The 15,486-nt window shown below is 40.6% G+C and overlaps 1 protein-coding gene across 1 annotated transcript; it reads right to left on the bottom strand.

The window, feature by feature from the left end:
* Nucleotides 1-4,040: 4,040 nt before the first annotated feature.
* Nucleotides 4,041-14,820, bottom strand: LOC148112053 (vomeronasal type-2 receptor 1-like). The gene is made up of 3 exons (XM_087879223.1): nucleotides 14,540-14,820; nucleotides 9,966-10,760; nucleotides 4,041-4,824 (listed from the first exon to the last, which is right to left on the bottom strand). The coding sequence occupies exons 1-3, from the start codon at nucleotides 14,675-14,677 to the stop codon at nucleotides 4,540-4,542; spliced, it is 1,218 nt and encodes a 405-aa protein (XP_087735349.1). The 5' UTR covers nucleotides 14,678-14,820; the 3' UTR covers nucleotides 4,041-4,539.
* Between the last annotated feature and the right edge of the window lie 666 nt (nucleotides 14,821-15,486).

The following is a 15,486-nucleotide window of genomic DNA, read 5'->3' as shown; positions in this document are numbered from 1 at the left end:
ATCTCTTCACTCGGTTTCCTGGTTTTGTGGCCAGGAAGGCCAGCACCACCGTGATGGTTTTGGCCAAGAGAGAAGAAATGGCAACTGAGAAGATGATGCTGAAAACCGTTTGTCGGAGAAGGCAGGTGGCTTTCCTTGGTTGACCAATGAAGAGAAGAGGAGACAAGAAACAAAGCAGAAGGGAGACCAGGAGGATGTAGGAGAGGTCCCGGTTGTTGGCTTTGACAAGGGGAGTTTCTCGGTATTTAATGAAGATGATTAAAACAAGGCCTGTTGTTAGGAAGAAGAGTAGGGCAAAAGAGACCAGGATGATGCCGAGATGTTCTTCATAAGACAGGAAGATTATAACTTTGGGGATACATTGAACTCTGGCCTCATTTGGGTATTTATCATCTGGACACTTGGTGCATTTTTTTGTATCTGAGATAGCAAAAAAGGAATATTTCTTTAATATTCTTTCCTTTTCTCTTGCAAGCAAAACCTTCTTTGGATAACAGCTGATACCACAGACATTTTCCAAGAAGAATTTCTTTACTATTTCATTAAAAAGAGCATAAGAAGGATATTTTTTTTCTTTAAAAATGTAGCTAGGTATATGAAGTTGAGCGAAATTTTAGGGTGTTAATTATTTCCAATGTAATGTGTAGAATCTCCATAGGAACCTATATTATTAGACGTTAATAATGAATCATATAATCTTTTTAGGCAAACATCCTGCCACATGGCACTTAAAATCCTGGACTTGGAGGATACCTACAGCATCTTGTAACATCTGGTAGCAATATGGAATTAAGGAGAAACTTCCTAACAGTGAGAACAATTCACCAGTGGAAAGAGCTGGCCTCCAGAGTTTTCAGTTCTTCAACACTGAAGGTTTTTAAGAAGAGACTGGACAGTCACTTGTCTTAAATGGTCTAGGTTCTCCTGCTTGAACAGGGGGCTGGACTAGAAGATCTCCAAGGTCCCTTCCAGCTCTATTCTATTCTGATTGATTGATTGATTGATCTACATGACTGGCAGAATAATTGTGTAATGAGTTCCCCCCATAACTATCCACAGCACCAGATTATGGACCAGTGACACCTTCTCAGTGATCCTCAAGGGGAGGATTCAATATACAGTGGCTTGAAAGGTCTTGCAGTTTCAAAGAACTAAGATCAGAGGTGAAATCCAGCAGGTTCTGGAGAACCGGTAGCGGAAGTTTTTGAGTAGTTCGAAGAACTGGCAAATACCACCTTTGGCTGGTCCCAGAGTGGGTTGGGAATGGAAATTTTGCAATATCCTTCCCCTGCCACACTCACAGAACCGCTAGGGGAAAATTCTGCATTTCACCCCTGACTCATATGTTCCTAGAAAGGAAAACTTAGCAGCACTTATCCAAACTAAAAAGCATAAGAGATATTTGCTCTGCTGTTAGTAAAGCTTGCCCAGTCTGCCACCCCCTCCTCCCATCTCTTCCCAGCCCCTCCTTCCAAGTCTTTTTGATTTACTTCCTTTTAGATGAGAAATTGTGCAGGTTAAAAATGAAAAAAACAGGTGAGCTTCAATCTGTCTTTTAATTTGGATCCAATTTCACAAAGCCTCCCATTTCCCCCTGTGTGACCCACCTTCCTGAGTGGAGAAGGTCCCGTCCGGACAAGGAACGCAGTCATAGCAGCAACCTGGCTCTCCTTCTCGAGCCCTCTTGACAAATCCAGGATGACAACTTTCCACACATTTGGACTGAGGCAGAGACTGAGCAGAAGAAAAGGAATGTCAAAGAAAATACATTAGAACTCTCTGTCCATGGAAAATGGAGGTAGAAATGGATGGAGACAAGTAGCCTCTGGTCTTCCCTGAGGTAAATAGGAAACCTCTGACTCCTTCTAAACCAGCGGTTCTCAACCTGGGGGTCGTGACCCCTTTGGGGGTCAAACGGCCATTTCACAGGGGTCGCCCTCTCTTGCCCCCCCCCCATGCGTTCACTCACCTCACTCTCTGCTCTGTTGGATCGCCGGCCGTTCGCTTACCCCGCCCACCCCCACTCTATTGCTGCCTCCGCAGTCCCAGCTGATGGCTAGAGGAAAAAAAACTTCAAATTCTTGCCACGGGGTTTCAAAGGGCCGCCACGGGGTTTCAAAGTGGTGGGATTCTGCCAGTTCCGCCCCGCCCCTTGCCCAGCCCCTCCGCACCACTATTTATTGCCAATAAATAGTGGTGGGCGAGGGGCGGGCGAGTCAGCAATTTAACAAATGGTTCGGTGTTTTTTTGTAATTTTATTGGCCCGCGGAGCTTCAGCATAGGCTAATTAGCCCTTGATTAGATCGGCTCCCGACTCTCAGCTGATTTGCTCTCAGCTGTTTTGCTCAGGGCTCTGCTGCTTGCTTGCAAAGAGTGCTGGAGCAATTTTTTCCCCCTAGCTATGCTGAAAAACAAAACAGAAAGTAAAGCAGGCTGTTGGCTTTGCTGTAACTTTGGAAAATTAGGCAGGCAGATTTCTTTTCTTTTTCCTCACCAAAAAAGGTAGGTGCAAACAATGGGAAATTTAGGGAAAAAGAGGAGAGTTCAAGATTTTAAAACACAAAAGAAAAAAAGCTCTATTTAACTAGGGAATTGTAATAATTGAGATACTATTAATTGTATATTTCTGAAAGCAGAAATGGTTAAGTTGTGGTTTGGAGGACTATATGGGGGAAATTATTTGGTTTATTATTGGTAAATATAATTAATTGATTTGTAAGAAATTGGATTGCATGGAAATAATTGGAATATTCATGTTCATATTGATTAATATACAAAAAAGGTAGTTATATAACTAATAGATTTATATTAAAATGTTGAATTTATATTAAACAACTGTAATATTACATAATTAACCAATGTGAGGATGGATATAAAAATAGATGACAATGGGAAGGGGTATAATATAGAATAGAAGGGAAAAATTGAATTTGATTAAGATTAGAGATGAGGATGAAGGGTAATATTGGTTTTTTACAAAAATAGATGAGGAATAAATATGGCAAAAAGGAAATATAGAAATTGTAAATTTAATTGAAATGACTAAACACTGTTTCAATTTGTGAACCGGCCAAATACTCTGTTCAAAGAAAATACATTGTATGTTTGTACGTGTGTTTCTAATTATTGCTATTTATTCATATTTGTTCTCTTTTATTCTTTAAAGTTTAACAATTCATTCTTTATCTTAATATCTTTATATTTGTTTGTGGTTGGCTTTCTTCCCTTTCATCTTTTTTATTGTACAGCAATCTTTCTCCTCAAACCTACCACCTCTCTTTTCTTTCCTTCTTACTTTCTCTTCCTCCCCCTCTTCTCCTCCCTACTTCCTCTTCCTTTCTCCTTCTCCTCCTCTCTTCCTCCCTCTCTCTCCTACTCTAATTTCCCTTCCCTTCCTTCATCCCTCTCTATTGCTGTATCCTTTTATGCATATGGACTACTCAGAGGGCTGAAAAAGTTATTTCTGACTGGTCCTCATACTTTTGACCAATCCTCGAACATACGACTATCCTCACATTTTACGTTTTTGCCCTATCTTGTCACCATGGTGAAGAGAAGCAGTTGTGAAATGAGTGACACGGTTGTTAAGAATGCTACAATGGGCATAAATGATGACCAGTCATAAGTGCGAAGACCGGTCAAAAGTGCGAGGACCTGTCAGAAATCACTTTTTTCAGCCCTCTGGGTAGTCCTTTTGTGCATATGGACTACTCAGAGGGCTGAAAAAGTTATTTTTGACTGGTCCTTGCACTTTTGACCAGTCCTCGAACTTACGACTGTCCTCACATTTTACATTTTTGCCCTATCTTGTCACCATGGTGAAGAGAAGCAGTTGTGAAATGAGTGACACGGTTGTTAAGAATGCTGCACGGGCATAAATGTGAGGATGGTCATAAGTGTGAGGACCAGTCAAAAGTGCGAGGACCTGTCAGAAATCACTTTTTTCAGCCCTCTGAGTAGTCCCTATACACATAGCCATGGCCATCCGGTCACATGACCAGCTAGCCACGCCCACCCAGTCACATGACCTCCAAGCCACACTCACAAAATAAGCCACGCCCACAGAACCGGTATTAAAAAAATTTAGAACCCACCCCTGGTTGGGGGTCACCACAACATGAGGAACTGTATTAAAGGGTCGTGGCATTAGGAAGGTTGAGAACCACTGATCTAAACAGATGAAGGAGGTAATACAACTGGCAGATTCGTCATTTAGTTCCTCCCTTTTGCTTTCAAAATTTAAAATTACATTAAAGTAATTTTCTATGTAATAAAGTCTAGAGATATGGAATTGATTTTTTTTAAAGTATGATGATATATTCTCATTAAAACTGAGAACAAAGTTTACGATAAAAATTTTAGGAAGCTTTTATTCCATTAGATTTTTTAATGTAGAGTAAAACTGTGATGAAGAAAGAACCCTCTGACTCGTAAGATCTTGAAAGATTTCCATAAAACATGGCAAAGCCACTCCACTTAGGTCCCGTCTCTTGAAAAGCTTCCACCACCTGCCATGGAAGGCCAACCACCCTGGAGACTCTAGGCTTTGCCCACTTGAAATGGGACCTCAGGCTTTGGGAAACAGAGAAAAGACACCAAAATTTCTCCCACCTTATTGAGCAACTTTAGCCGTGAAAGAGCATCTTGTTTGATAGAAAGTCTCTGCCTTTCAAAATACGCCATCATCTCTCTCCTGACATCATCCTTGAGAAGAACCAAGAAGCTGTGAAAGCCCACATCTGCCGTTATCTCTCCATTTTGGTCCAAGTACAGTTTTCTATCAGAAATATTCCAAAATTCATTCTTCTCCAGAAAGGGATGAAACTGGAATGGGAACATCCAGGAATTTGAAAAGTAGAAAACTTTGCTTCTTATCCCACATTGAATCTTTCTTCTACAATTGTCTGATCTGCAAATATGCTTAATTAGGATACAAATATTATCATTATTTTTATAAGTGAATGAAAAACTTTTGAGAAAAATGTGTCAATCATATACTGACAAAATATAGAGAAAATATAATTGATACAATTGGTCAATTATAGGAAACATTCTAGAGCAGATGAAAATAAAATGAACAGAGGGGGGAAAAGGTGATTCATAAACTCTTTGAAAGCAAGAGGTTGATTCCCAGAAAGCATGGGTTGATCAAGAAGAAAGTTGTCAGGCTAATCTTCTCCCTGGTCATCCTGATGGAAAACACCTCCAGATGGAGAGTGGCTGGCTCTGGAGAATTTGATCGCTGAAGAGGGAGCCGGGCTTAGAGAGGGGAGAGGCACTACCGATCAGTGCTTAGTTCTTCAACTGATTGAAAAATACATTTCAAATAGACCTGCATCATTCTACGCCTGCTTCATAGATCTCAAGGCAGCCTTTGATACGGTTCCCAGGACTAAGCTATGGGAGAAGCTGGAAGCTGCCTCAATTGACCACAGGCTTCTTCATCTCTTACCTGCCCTGCATACTAAGACATCCCTCAAGGTGAGGTGTGATATGCAGGGATCCCTCTCGAAGTCAGTTAAAACTCAAAAGGGGGTTAAACGGGGGCATTTTGGCCCCCCTGCTTTTCAACTTTTACATAACTGGCATGGTAAAATGGCTAAACAAACCAAATCACCCCCCCCCAAAAAAAATAGGTGACCGAAGCATCGCCCTCCTGCTCTATGCAGATGCCCCTGTGATCCTCTCCAGGACACCAGTAGGCCTTAAAAGAGCCTTGCGAGCCCTTCTCCAGTACCGTAATTACAATCAACTGGGCATAAATGATGAGAAAACAAAGATCAAAAAGGCCAAAACTTGATTCATGGTATCTAAATGGCCACAAAATAGAGCAGGGAAGCCCCTTCAAATCCCTGGGGGTGGCCATTCAGGCCAAGGATTCAAGAAACATGCAGCTGCCCTGGGCCAAAGATCAGCCAGCACCATTCTTCATTGTTTCCGCGCAAAGGGAGGCTACTATCATCATTAGAAGTAGTTCAATCCAAATTCAGATCAATTCTCCAGATGCCACGTTGTGTCTCAGATGCACTTCTGCGCCTGGAGACAGGATTGACAGAAGCCGAAGGAAGAACCCGTATAGCTGTTGTGGCCCACCAGCGGCCAGTGGAGCTGGCAGCAGATTCGGACAGTGAGGAGATTGGGGAGGGACATGGGCCAGTCCTGGAGTCTGGGGGAGGCTCTGATGGGGGCTCTGTGGTAGTGCGCACACATTTGCAAACCGATAGGGAAGGTAAGTGAATTTCACCCCTGGATTCTCCCCTCTTCTCTGATCCTTCCCTAGGCAGCCTCTCTTCTCCTCATCCCAAAAGTCATTCTCACACATCATTGCACTTCCTAAATAGATTATGGGAAGACTGGTGATATCACTGGATTTCAGTAACGGACTCCCAAACAATTGTGTGATGTGATTAGAAAACTGAGGGGCGGATGGTATGATAACTAAGTGGATAAAAACTGCCTTCAAAGTGATAAAAATGATAAAAAGTGATTAAAATGAGATTGGAATAGAATACAATAATATATGGATAAATAAAATATGATAAAATTATATTTCAATATCATCCCTTCAGTCTACCCCAATCAGTCCCACAAATGCCGATCTCAGCCGATCAAGTACTAAGCTGTATTAAATGTTGTTTTCAAATTCTGGCTGCAGATAAGGTGAGTCGTTTTGATATGGGATTCCCAATGGGTCCTTCCTTTGGTATATGGACCAAGGTACCTGCCTCTCACCCTCTTCTGCGGGCAGCAATCAAACAGGATGTGAGCCAGGTCTTCTGCCTCTGCCACTCTGCAAATGCAGAGACCTCCATTATCAGGTCTAGAGTGGAATCTCTCATATCTGACCATTGTGTCCAGCTGTTTGAATCTCGCTCACGTAAATCTCTCCCTAAGATGTTTTGGCAGTTGTAACTTTAAACAATTGTCTAGTTGAAAAGTAGGTTTGTATTTGCTCAGCCATTTCAATTTATCCACCTTACTAAGAATAGCCTTGTCATTTTGTGCTTCTATATCCTTAATTCTTTGTGCAGCTGTTTTTTGAATTGTTCTCCTGTTACGCAAGAGACAGGAAGGCCACAGCTACTTCCAAAATTAATCAGTTTAGTGATCCAAGAGGTTTGTGATTGTGAGTTTATCTGCTCTAGTAAGCATAACTTGGGGAGTCTAGCAGTCTCCATTTCATTGACTTTGTGCCAGTGGTTATATGCTTTGATCTTGGATAGTGGATGAATTGTATACATTCCCAATTCGGCTCTTAACTGCTGCAGCAGATGTCCTTAGATCTACACCCACAATACAGCTCAGGTGCTGGGACTGTGTTTGTTCTAGTACTGTGGTTGAGTAGAAATCCCAAACTTCTGCTCCATACAAGAGCATAGGGGGAACTTTATATACTTTAATTAATGGGCCAGGGACTGAAGGTTAGGGATAACTTTTTGCTATTGGACATCAATTTTTCTATCTTATCATTAATACAGTCAGATTGATAAATCCCCTTCACACAAGATTTGATCTAAGATGTAGATCCTAGAGTAACCTAATTTGATGTGATTTAATTTAAAGAATATAAAGTTTTTCTACTTAGAAACCTTATTTGAAACTTCATTTATAAAGTTTGATAAAATAACAATACTTTTAAATCAACTTAAAGACGATAATCAGAAACAAGCAACAATTGTTGAATTGGATGAATTGGATGGATGGACTGGAACTGAATTTGCTGCTGGCATCCCTGAAGGAGGAGTCTGGTTTGAAGGCAGGCTGCTTGGAGATGGCTGGAGAGGCCATGGACCCTCAAGACTCAGAGTGGGCAGAACGGATGACTGAAGAAATGGATTCTTTCAAGAAGATTGAGGGAGATTGAGGGAATGGACTTGTCATATTTAACTGGAAAACAAGTCATTGTTTTGTCATTGTGTTTCAATTTACAGGAGGTCCTGTGACTTTGGGGAATGGAAAGCAGTTGCTGGGAAAGATCGTAATTAAAGTTTTAAGGAAATGAATTATTATTAAGAATCAAACAAAGATATTGAATCATGATCATATTCAGGATGGATCAGAGATAATGATTGTGGTGGTTTGTGGTACATAATAAGCCCCTGCAAATTGTCTGAGAGTTAAATATAACAGCAGATAACAGACAGTATTGAAGTTTTGAATTTTTTTTGTTTTTTGATTGCCTGTTAACTACATATTTCATATACAGCAGACAGATGACAAGTCAAGTGGTTCCAAATATATCGGTAGAAGTTTATAATTGTGGGCCTATTTTGCAAGGGAGAGAAATGTACATCTGTCAGTATTCAACTGGGGAACAATATATGCGTATTTGGTTTTATCTGTTTTTAATGCACAATTTTTTTAAAAAATGTTTCATTTAATTTTGTTTTGACTTTGTAATAGTTTTATTTTTTGAAGTTTGTATTTTACCTTTTTGAATAAAATAAAATTTAATGAGAGGAATATCAAGTTTCCAGAAACAATATTTATCATCAGCACACACAGAAGGCTGCATATCTAAAAAGCAGTAGAAAAATATCTGATTTTTAGCAACTAGGACTTGACTAACTAAATAGAATCTCATATAAAGACACGAATGATGGACTGGAAGAAAGATGAGGGACACCAAACTTGATATGTATGTTTGTGAAAATGATCTAAAAATCGTAGTTAACTGGAAACCGAATCTGAGTCAGCAGGGAGATGTTCATGGAAAGAAGGCAAATGCAGCCATAAGAATCTCAGGAAGTGAATGTTTTGGTTTGGGGAGACCCCAACTCAAGGACCAGGTCCCCTTGCAGGCACCACACTTGGAGGAGAATTTGCACAAAATCTACATGTGAACTTCAGGGAAGGACAATGAAGCCAAGGAAGAGATCAAAGGAGCTGCTCTTAGCCTTGAGGAAAGAGAACAAGGAGAAGAGCTGAAGATCAGGAGGAGTCTGGGAGCCCCTTTTCCAACTGACACAATCTCTCGGTTGGAGAAGGGAGGATGCAGCCCTCTTCCAATCACTGACACAGGTTACACACAAGCGTAAGATCTGCTCACTATTATTCCAGAGTGTCAGACACGGAAAAATGAATTCAGTTACAAGAAAGGAGATTTTAGCTGAAGGAGAGAAAAAATATGATAAAAGGATGAGTTGTTTTAGAGCTGAGCCAGTAAAGCAGAGAAGTTCAGTCTCCTCTTCATGGATTGTCTGAATGCAGAGACTGAGCAGCCATCAGTCAGAGAAGCTTTAAGTGGGATTCCTGCAGAGAGGAGGGGTTGGGCTAGATGGTCTCAGGGTCTCCTCCAAATTTATAAAGGTTGTCATGCCACAACATGTATCTATTGTGCTGTTGTTGCTCTAGCCCCACCGAGTGGCCAGGGGCAGATAAGCCTAACTTTATGGTCTGAAGCCAGAGTCCCTTTTCTCTCAGCCTTTGGAGGAGACGGAAGCAGCCGGTTTGACCGAGACACACGGTCATCCGGAGGCCTCCGTCCCTCACATGGAGCATTGCTGGAGAGGTTCCAGCTGCTTCTTTGTTGGCTGTTAGTTAATGCTGCCTATCTCCTATTTATATTTGATTCTCACTCTTTGCATCTCCTCAGTTTCTCCCTGCCCTTTTCTCCCAATGAAACACCCAGATCCACCCCAGGTTCCCTTTCACTGGAGGAGAAGAGGGGGGTTTAGCTGCCTCTTGAGCTGCACACAGACCCACCTGCAGTGGGGACGGAACAAAGGGGAAATTCCACCATGCTCATCACAAACCCACAAATACAGGAATTCATTTAAGAAAGAACACAGCATTTTCAAATGAGCAGAGTTTAATATTAAAATGCCATGGTATCTACTCTTTGGGACCATTATTCCCTGAGTAATTGAATTGGCCAGATCTGTTGAGTTGGTTCCCCTCCTTCTCCTCTGGATTCCTCCTTCAAAGGATCTAAGATTAATGGATCCATATTGAGACCCCCATACCTGCCACAGCTGCAGCCTTGGAGACCCCAAGATCTTTTCTCCCTCCTTCGTTCTCCTCCTCCATCTGGAGGAATAAGCAGCATTCAAGGCCTGGGCCAGAGTCTTCATGAGACTGTAATGAATGTAGTAATTTGTGAACCTTCCTCTGTCCCTTTTCTCCTGGGTCTCCAGTGGGGCTTTCTGGGTGCATCTTCTGTGACCTTTGACAGAAAAGACGTTCTTTGAAAGAGAACAGAGAAAATAAAGATCTTGAAACTTTTCTTCCACAAAGAAATTGGGTTCAAAGGCAGAATCTTTTGGCCTTTCTTTTGTCAGATAACCAAAGTTCCAAATACTATGGATGTATTTGAGAAGTCTCTGCTTGTTCATTGTATACCCCGAAAAATTTGTGAGGATCCAGACTTTCCCTTCAATGGGTTCTGGCAGACGCATAAATGTTAAATGGAAAGGAAGGATTCTGTCCCAAATGGAATCAAATTCTATGAAATGAACAAAGACGTTGACTTTTCTCCACTTAGAGAGGGAATCCCTGAGGGATGCTGTGTAACCAGTTGTTGAGAATACTTGTGATATAACCACACAAATTCCACTCCTGACAAGCATAGGAGGAAAAATCCTCATGAAATTCTCTCCATTTTCTGTGTCTGAAGCAAAGAGGCCAATCAGGGTCCATCTGAAATGGAGGAGCAGGTGGACAATTGCTGGGTACTGGAATCCTTCTTTGGGGAGCATTTGGTGGAAAAATGGGAAATGACTTTTATCACTCAGAGCCTCTGAAGCAATTTCAACTTTGATCTGAAAAATCAATGAAGAATGCTGTGTTACATTTGGGATCAGATCAAGTCCAAAATATTAGATTTTAATAAATCCAACCTGGTTCTCATGAATGTATTAGAATAGTTTGTTAATCAGATATAGTTTAAAATATTAAAGACAGAATATTAGCAAGATTGTATCCTAATAATGGAGAATAATAAGCAAATTTTTAAAAAATAAAAATGTAAATCATACTACTGTATCACCCCTACAATTGATCACAACTAGATTAACACGTGCAAATGCCAACTGGAGTATTCTATTCCAATAAAGGGCCTATTATAATTTTCGAGGATTGCTGCATCTTTTTTTGCTTCTATATCCCAGATTCTTTCTGGAGGAATTTTTTTACTTCTTTCTCCAGTTATACAAGAAACAGGCAGACCTCAAAGCCTAATAAGATTTTTCAGTTGCATAATCCAAGTTTGGTCTTTAATTGATGTTTTGTCTCTTCCAACAGCCACAATTTTCAGAATCTCTCAGTTTCCATAGATTAAATTTTATGCCAATAATACCCATATTTTCTGAATTTAGACAAAGCAGAAATTGTGTAAATTCCCAAATCAGCTCTGAGGGCAGCAGCTGGAGACCTTTTAGCCACCCCAAGATCCTCCTCAGAGGCTGAGATTGGGTTGGTTCTGCTGGTGGTTTCTCTCTGAAGCCCCAAACATCAGATTGATGGAAGAACATGGGGGAAAACTGGGCCTCAGATACTTTAATCACTGGGGCTGAGGAAGCTGGAGAGCTGAGAGGTTTTCATTTAAGCCCCACTTTCACTCCTGCCCTTTCTCTAACTGAGCTCCTTGGATGATGAGGGAGCCAAGATTCAGGCTCAGAGAAAAAAACCCCAGGTAAGGAAAGGTGTTACTTGCTCTATTGTCTGACCATCCATGGCTAGGATGTCATTTCACAAAGACCATAACTTTTGAACTTGCTTTATAAATTATCAGATAATCATTAAGACAAAAAAAATCCAAGTCTATACAATCCAATGTGTAAGTATGATAAAATCACATTATCTGTATAAATCAGTGTATTCCAATAGGAATTTAGCAGGCTAAACATGTGTACCTATAACAGAACTTATAACAAAATAAAAGGGTTGGAAGGGACCTTGGAGGTCTTCTAGTCCAACCCCCTGTTCAAGCAGAAAACCAGGCATAATAGCAGTAACTGTGAGAGGGATCCTGGAGTCTTAGTTGACAAACAATTAAATATGAGTCAAGAGGGTGCAGCGGCAGCCAAAAAAGACAATGCATTATAAAGCAGTACCAATAATTCATGTGATCTTGATTTTATCCCTCTGTTGATGCAATCTAGAATTGTAATGGGTTTTTTGGCTGCTGCTACAGATTGCTGGCTCATATTTAAATGATTGTCCACTCAGACTCTCACAGTTACTGTATTGAGCCAGGTTTCACCTCATCTGTGTGTGGACATTTGGTTTTTCTAGCCTAAGTATAAAACCTTACTTTTCTCTACATTAAATTTCATTTTGTTAGATAGGCCCAGGATTCAAGTCTATCTAGATCCATCTGGATCTTCAGCCTATCTTCTGGGATATTGGGTACTTTTGCCAATTTAATGTTGTCTTCAGATTTGATGATTTCCCCATTTCTCCCCTCATCCAAATCATTCATGAAGATGTTGAAGAGAACTGGGCCTAAAATGGAGCCTTGGGGTCTCCCACTGCTTGTTTCCCTCCATGCAGACGTAGTTCCATTGAGGACCACAGGCTGAGCCCATCTGGGGCTGATGCTGTCCATCCCACATATTTTCAGCTTACCAAGTAATAGGTTGTGGTTTACTTTGTCAAAGCCTTTCTGAAATCCAAGTACTGTATATTACATGCACTGCATTTCATTGGTCCACTAATTTAGTCATTTTTGTCAAAGAATGAAATAACATTTATTCATGATCTGTTTTTTGATCCTGCATTAGTCCTAGTAAGTCATTCATATCTAGACTGAATAAGAAGGGTTCAAATATGCACCTTTCCTTTCCTCCTTGGTAAGCATAGATCCTTCTTCTCATGGCTCCATTGAGCCCAAACCTCCCTCTCAAACAAGGGCTTGGATCAGGGCCAACAGTCTGAGCTCCATTTTGAGGGCAAAACATTTTCTCCATATTTCTCTGTTTATTGAGTCAAATGCTGCACTAACATCTAGAAAGCAGCAAACCTTGTCTTACCTCACTGATATAAATTAGATATTTCAAGACAAACTTGTTGCCAATATTAGATTATTAATATGCATTATTTCCAGGGGTGAAATGCTCCCGGATCAGACCTGCTCGGGCGAGTAGGTAGCGATGGCGGCAGGCAGTTCGGAGAACCGGTAGCAAAAATCCCTGCCCCCCATGCCCAGCTGAGCCCTGCGATCATCAGAGCCTTTTTTCCCTTTTAAATGGCTCTGACCAGCCAAGCTCTGACGATCTGCTAATTAGCTCTGCTAATCAGGCAACTCATCTTGGATTGTCAGACCTATTTAAAAGAAAAAAAGTCCCCCCCCTCCAGCTTGCTAATCTTAGCTGCTGGTCGCAACGCAATCCATTGCATCAGCAATCAACTGACTCTCCCTGCCTGCAATCAAGCTCATCGGTGAGCAGCTCTATCTGCAACTTTAAGACTTGTGGACTTCAATTCCCAGCAAAGCTGGCTGAGGAATTCTGGGAGTTGAAGTCCACAAGTCTTAAAGTTGCCAAGGTTGGAGACCCCTGTTCCTTTGAGTAAGTTTTTTTCCCCTTTGGGAGCTTAAAAAAAATAGTTAATTGGAGTTTTTTTTAGTTGTTCTTTTTTTAGACTTAGCCATTTAAAGTTTAGGAAGTTTTAAATTTAGCTGCTTTTATATAAAAATAAAAATAAATTAAAATAAAATAATATTTGTGCAGCTTTCTGAGATTTAGTGTGTTTCTGTAGTGTTTCACTCTAACTACACAAACACATAAACTCTCACAAAGCTGTATGTGGAATTTTGTGTGTGTAAACTGTGAAAGTTGGTTTTTTGGGCTTTTTGTGGCTGTGTGAGGTTCCTGCTAGTTGCAGGGGCCATTTTGGGTCTAGCACAGCTGCTTTTACATTGTGGGTGAGCCAGTTGTGCTGTATTGTGTTTTGTAGGTTAAAATAGGGCAAAGAAGTGACATTGACTTGGCCACACCCACCCAGTCACCTTACCACCAAGCCCCGCCCACTAATTAAGCCGTGCTCACAGAACCGGTAGCAAAAAATTTTAGATTTCACCCCTGATTATTTCATACAAAATTTATATAGCATTTCACTCTACCTAAAACCTTCTGCAAGGAAGGAATTTTTCTCAAGTTTAACTAAGAGGATCGTGGCATAAATTTTAGCCACAATATCTGCTAGTCAATTTGGCCTATAATTGCTAGAGTAATTTTTATTCCACATTTTAGATGGATAAAATGCTACTATTGCCAACTTCAATCTGACTGGATACGGCAGGAATCATTTATGTGTGAAAATGAAGATGCCAATAGAGACCCCAACAACCAGGGATATTTTTTGATCAGTTAAATAGTTAAATAGTTGTTAGAATATCTTCTCCAGGAAATGTATTGCTTGCATTTCAGGCCTTTTATGATTAATCTCAACATGAAGATAATGGGGTAAAATACTGATATTTTTGCTAATATAGAGAAAAGCAGCTCTTGAATTCCATGGAGAAGACATAATTGCATCTATTGCTCATCCACCACCATCCGCCCCTCACTTTACCAGAAGGAGAAACACACACACAAACCTGTGGGACTTTGTAGGTGCCTCCTAATGTCGACATTTGGATGGAGATGTCCCTCTCGGCTCCATCAAGAAAAGCCAGGAGGTTCTCCTTCCTTCCACAGTTGTAGTTGGGGACATTGGCTTCTCCAGTGGAGAGCATGTCCAGCAAGGCATCTGAAGTGTGGAAAGTGCTAATATAGTTGTTATGGATGTTGTAGCCAAGTGTGAGATTGTGCAAGAGATGGGAATTCTTGTTGGCCAGTTGAATGTTGAAAATGTATAGTAAGCAAAAATAAAAATTGTAAGAAGTCCTATTGAAAAAAAAGTTATTATATTCAACAGCCACAACAAATACTTTTGTTATATATTCTATATATAATCCTCCACAAGCCTACTGAGCCTTAAACCAACATTGATCCAAAAGCAAAGATCAGTTACACAAATATGGAAATGGGCTGAGGTACAGCAACTACAACTGATTCCACCACTACTTTAAATAAATAAAACTCATTATTCAAGTGATAAATTAAAGATTGAACTGAGGGAGGAAAATAATCTGCAACCCTTTCAGCTTTTTTTCAGACCCATTTTTGAGTCTCTTTCACAAAATCAGACCAAAGAGAGAAGGCATGGAAATCAAAATCATTCAGGAAATTAGACATATTCCCCAATATAGGAAGAAATGACAAATAAAAAACTGAAAAAAAGGAGAGTGTTAGAATGGAGGGAGTGCAACTCCATCACCCTGAATGACTTACCAATCATAGAAAACAAACTGAAGAGAAGGAGCCACGTTGAAAAGCAACTTTGTATGTAATCTTTCCGTTCCACTGGTGACTATACTGATTAGATGGTCTCCTGGTCTGTAGTAGCTCCATGGTTTCCCATCCTGGTTCTCCAAACTCAATGGGCATTTCATTCTCAGCTTCCCAGAGACCGAATGGGACAAAAGCAGCATCAGAAGCAGAA

This window comes from Pantherophis guttatus, chromosome 15 (genome assembly GCF_059756535.1).
Source record: "Pantherophis guttatus breed Tessera chromosome 15, ASM5975653v1, whole genome shotgun sequence".
Taxonomy (NCBI): Eukaryota; Metazoa; Chordata; class Lepidosauria; order Squamata; family Colubridae; genus Pantherophis; species Pantherophis guttatus.
This window is presented reverse-complemented; position numbering and strand designations above follow the sequence as displayed.

Coding starts and splice junctions, on each gene's coding strand:
- LOC148112053 (XM_087879223.1), bottom strand. CDS start 14,677: ATGCTCTCCACTGGAGAAGCCAATGTCCCCAACTACAACTGTGGAAGG. Junction 10,761..14,539: donor GCACCTACAAAGTCCCACAG/GTTTGTGTGTGT, acceptor TTGATTTTTCAG/ATCAAAGTTGAAATTGCTTC. Junction 4,825..9,965: donor CAAGGCTGCAGCTGTGGCAG/GTATGGGGGTCT, acceptor TTCCCATTCCAG/TTTCATCCCTTTCTGGAGAA.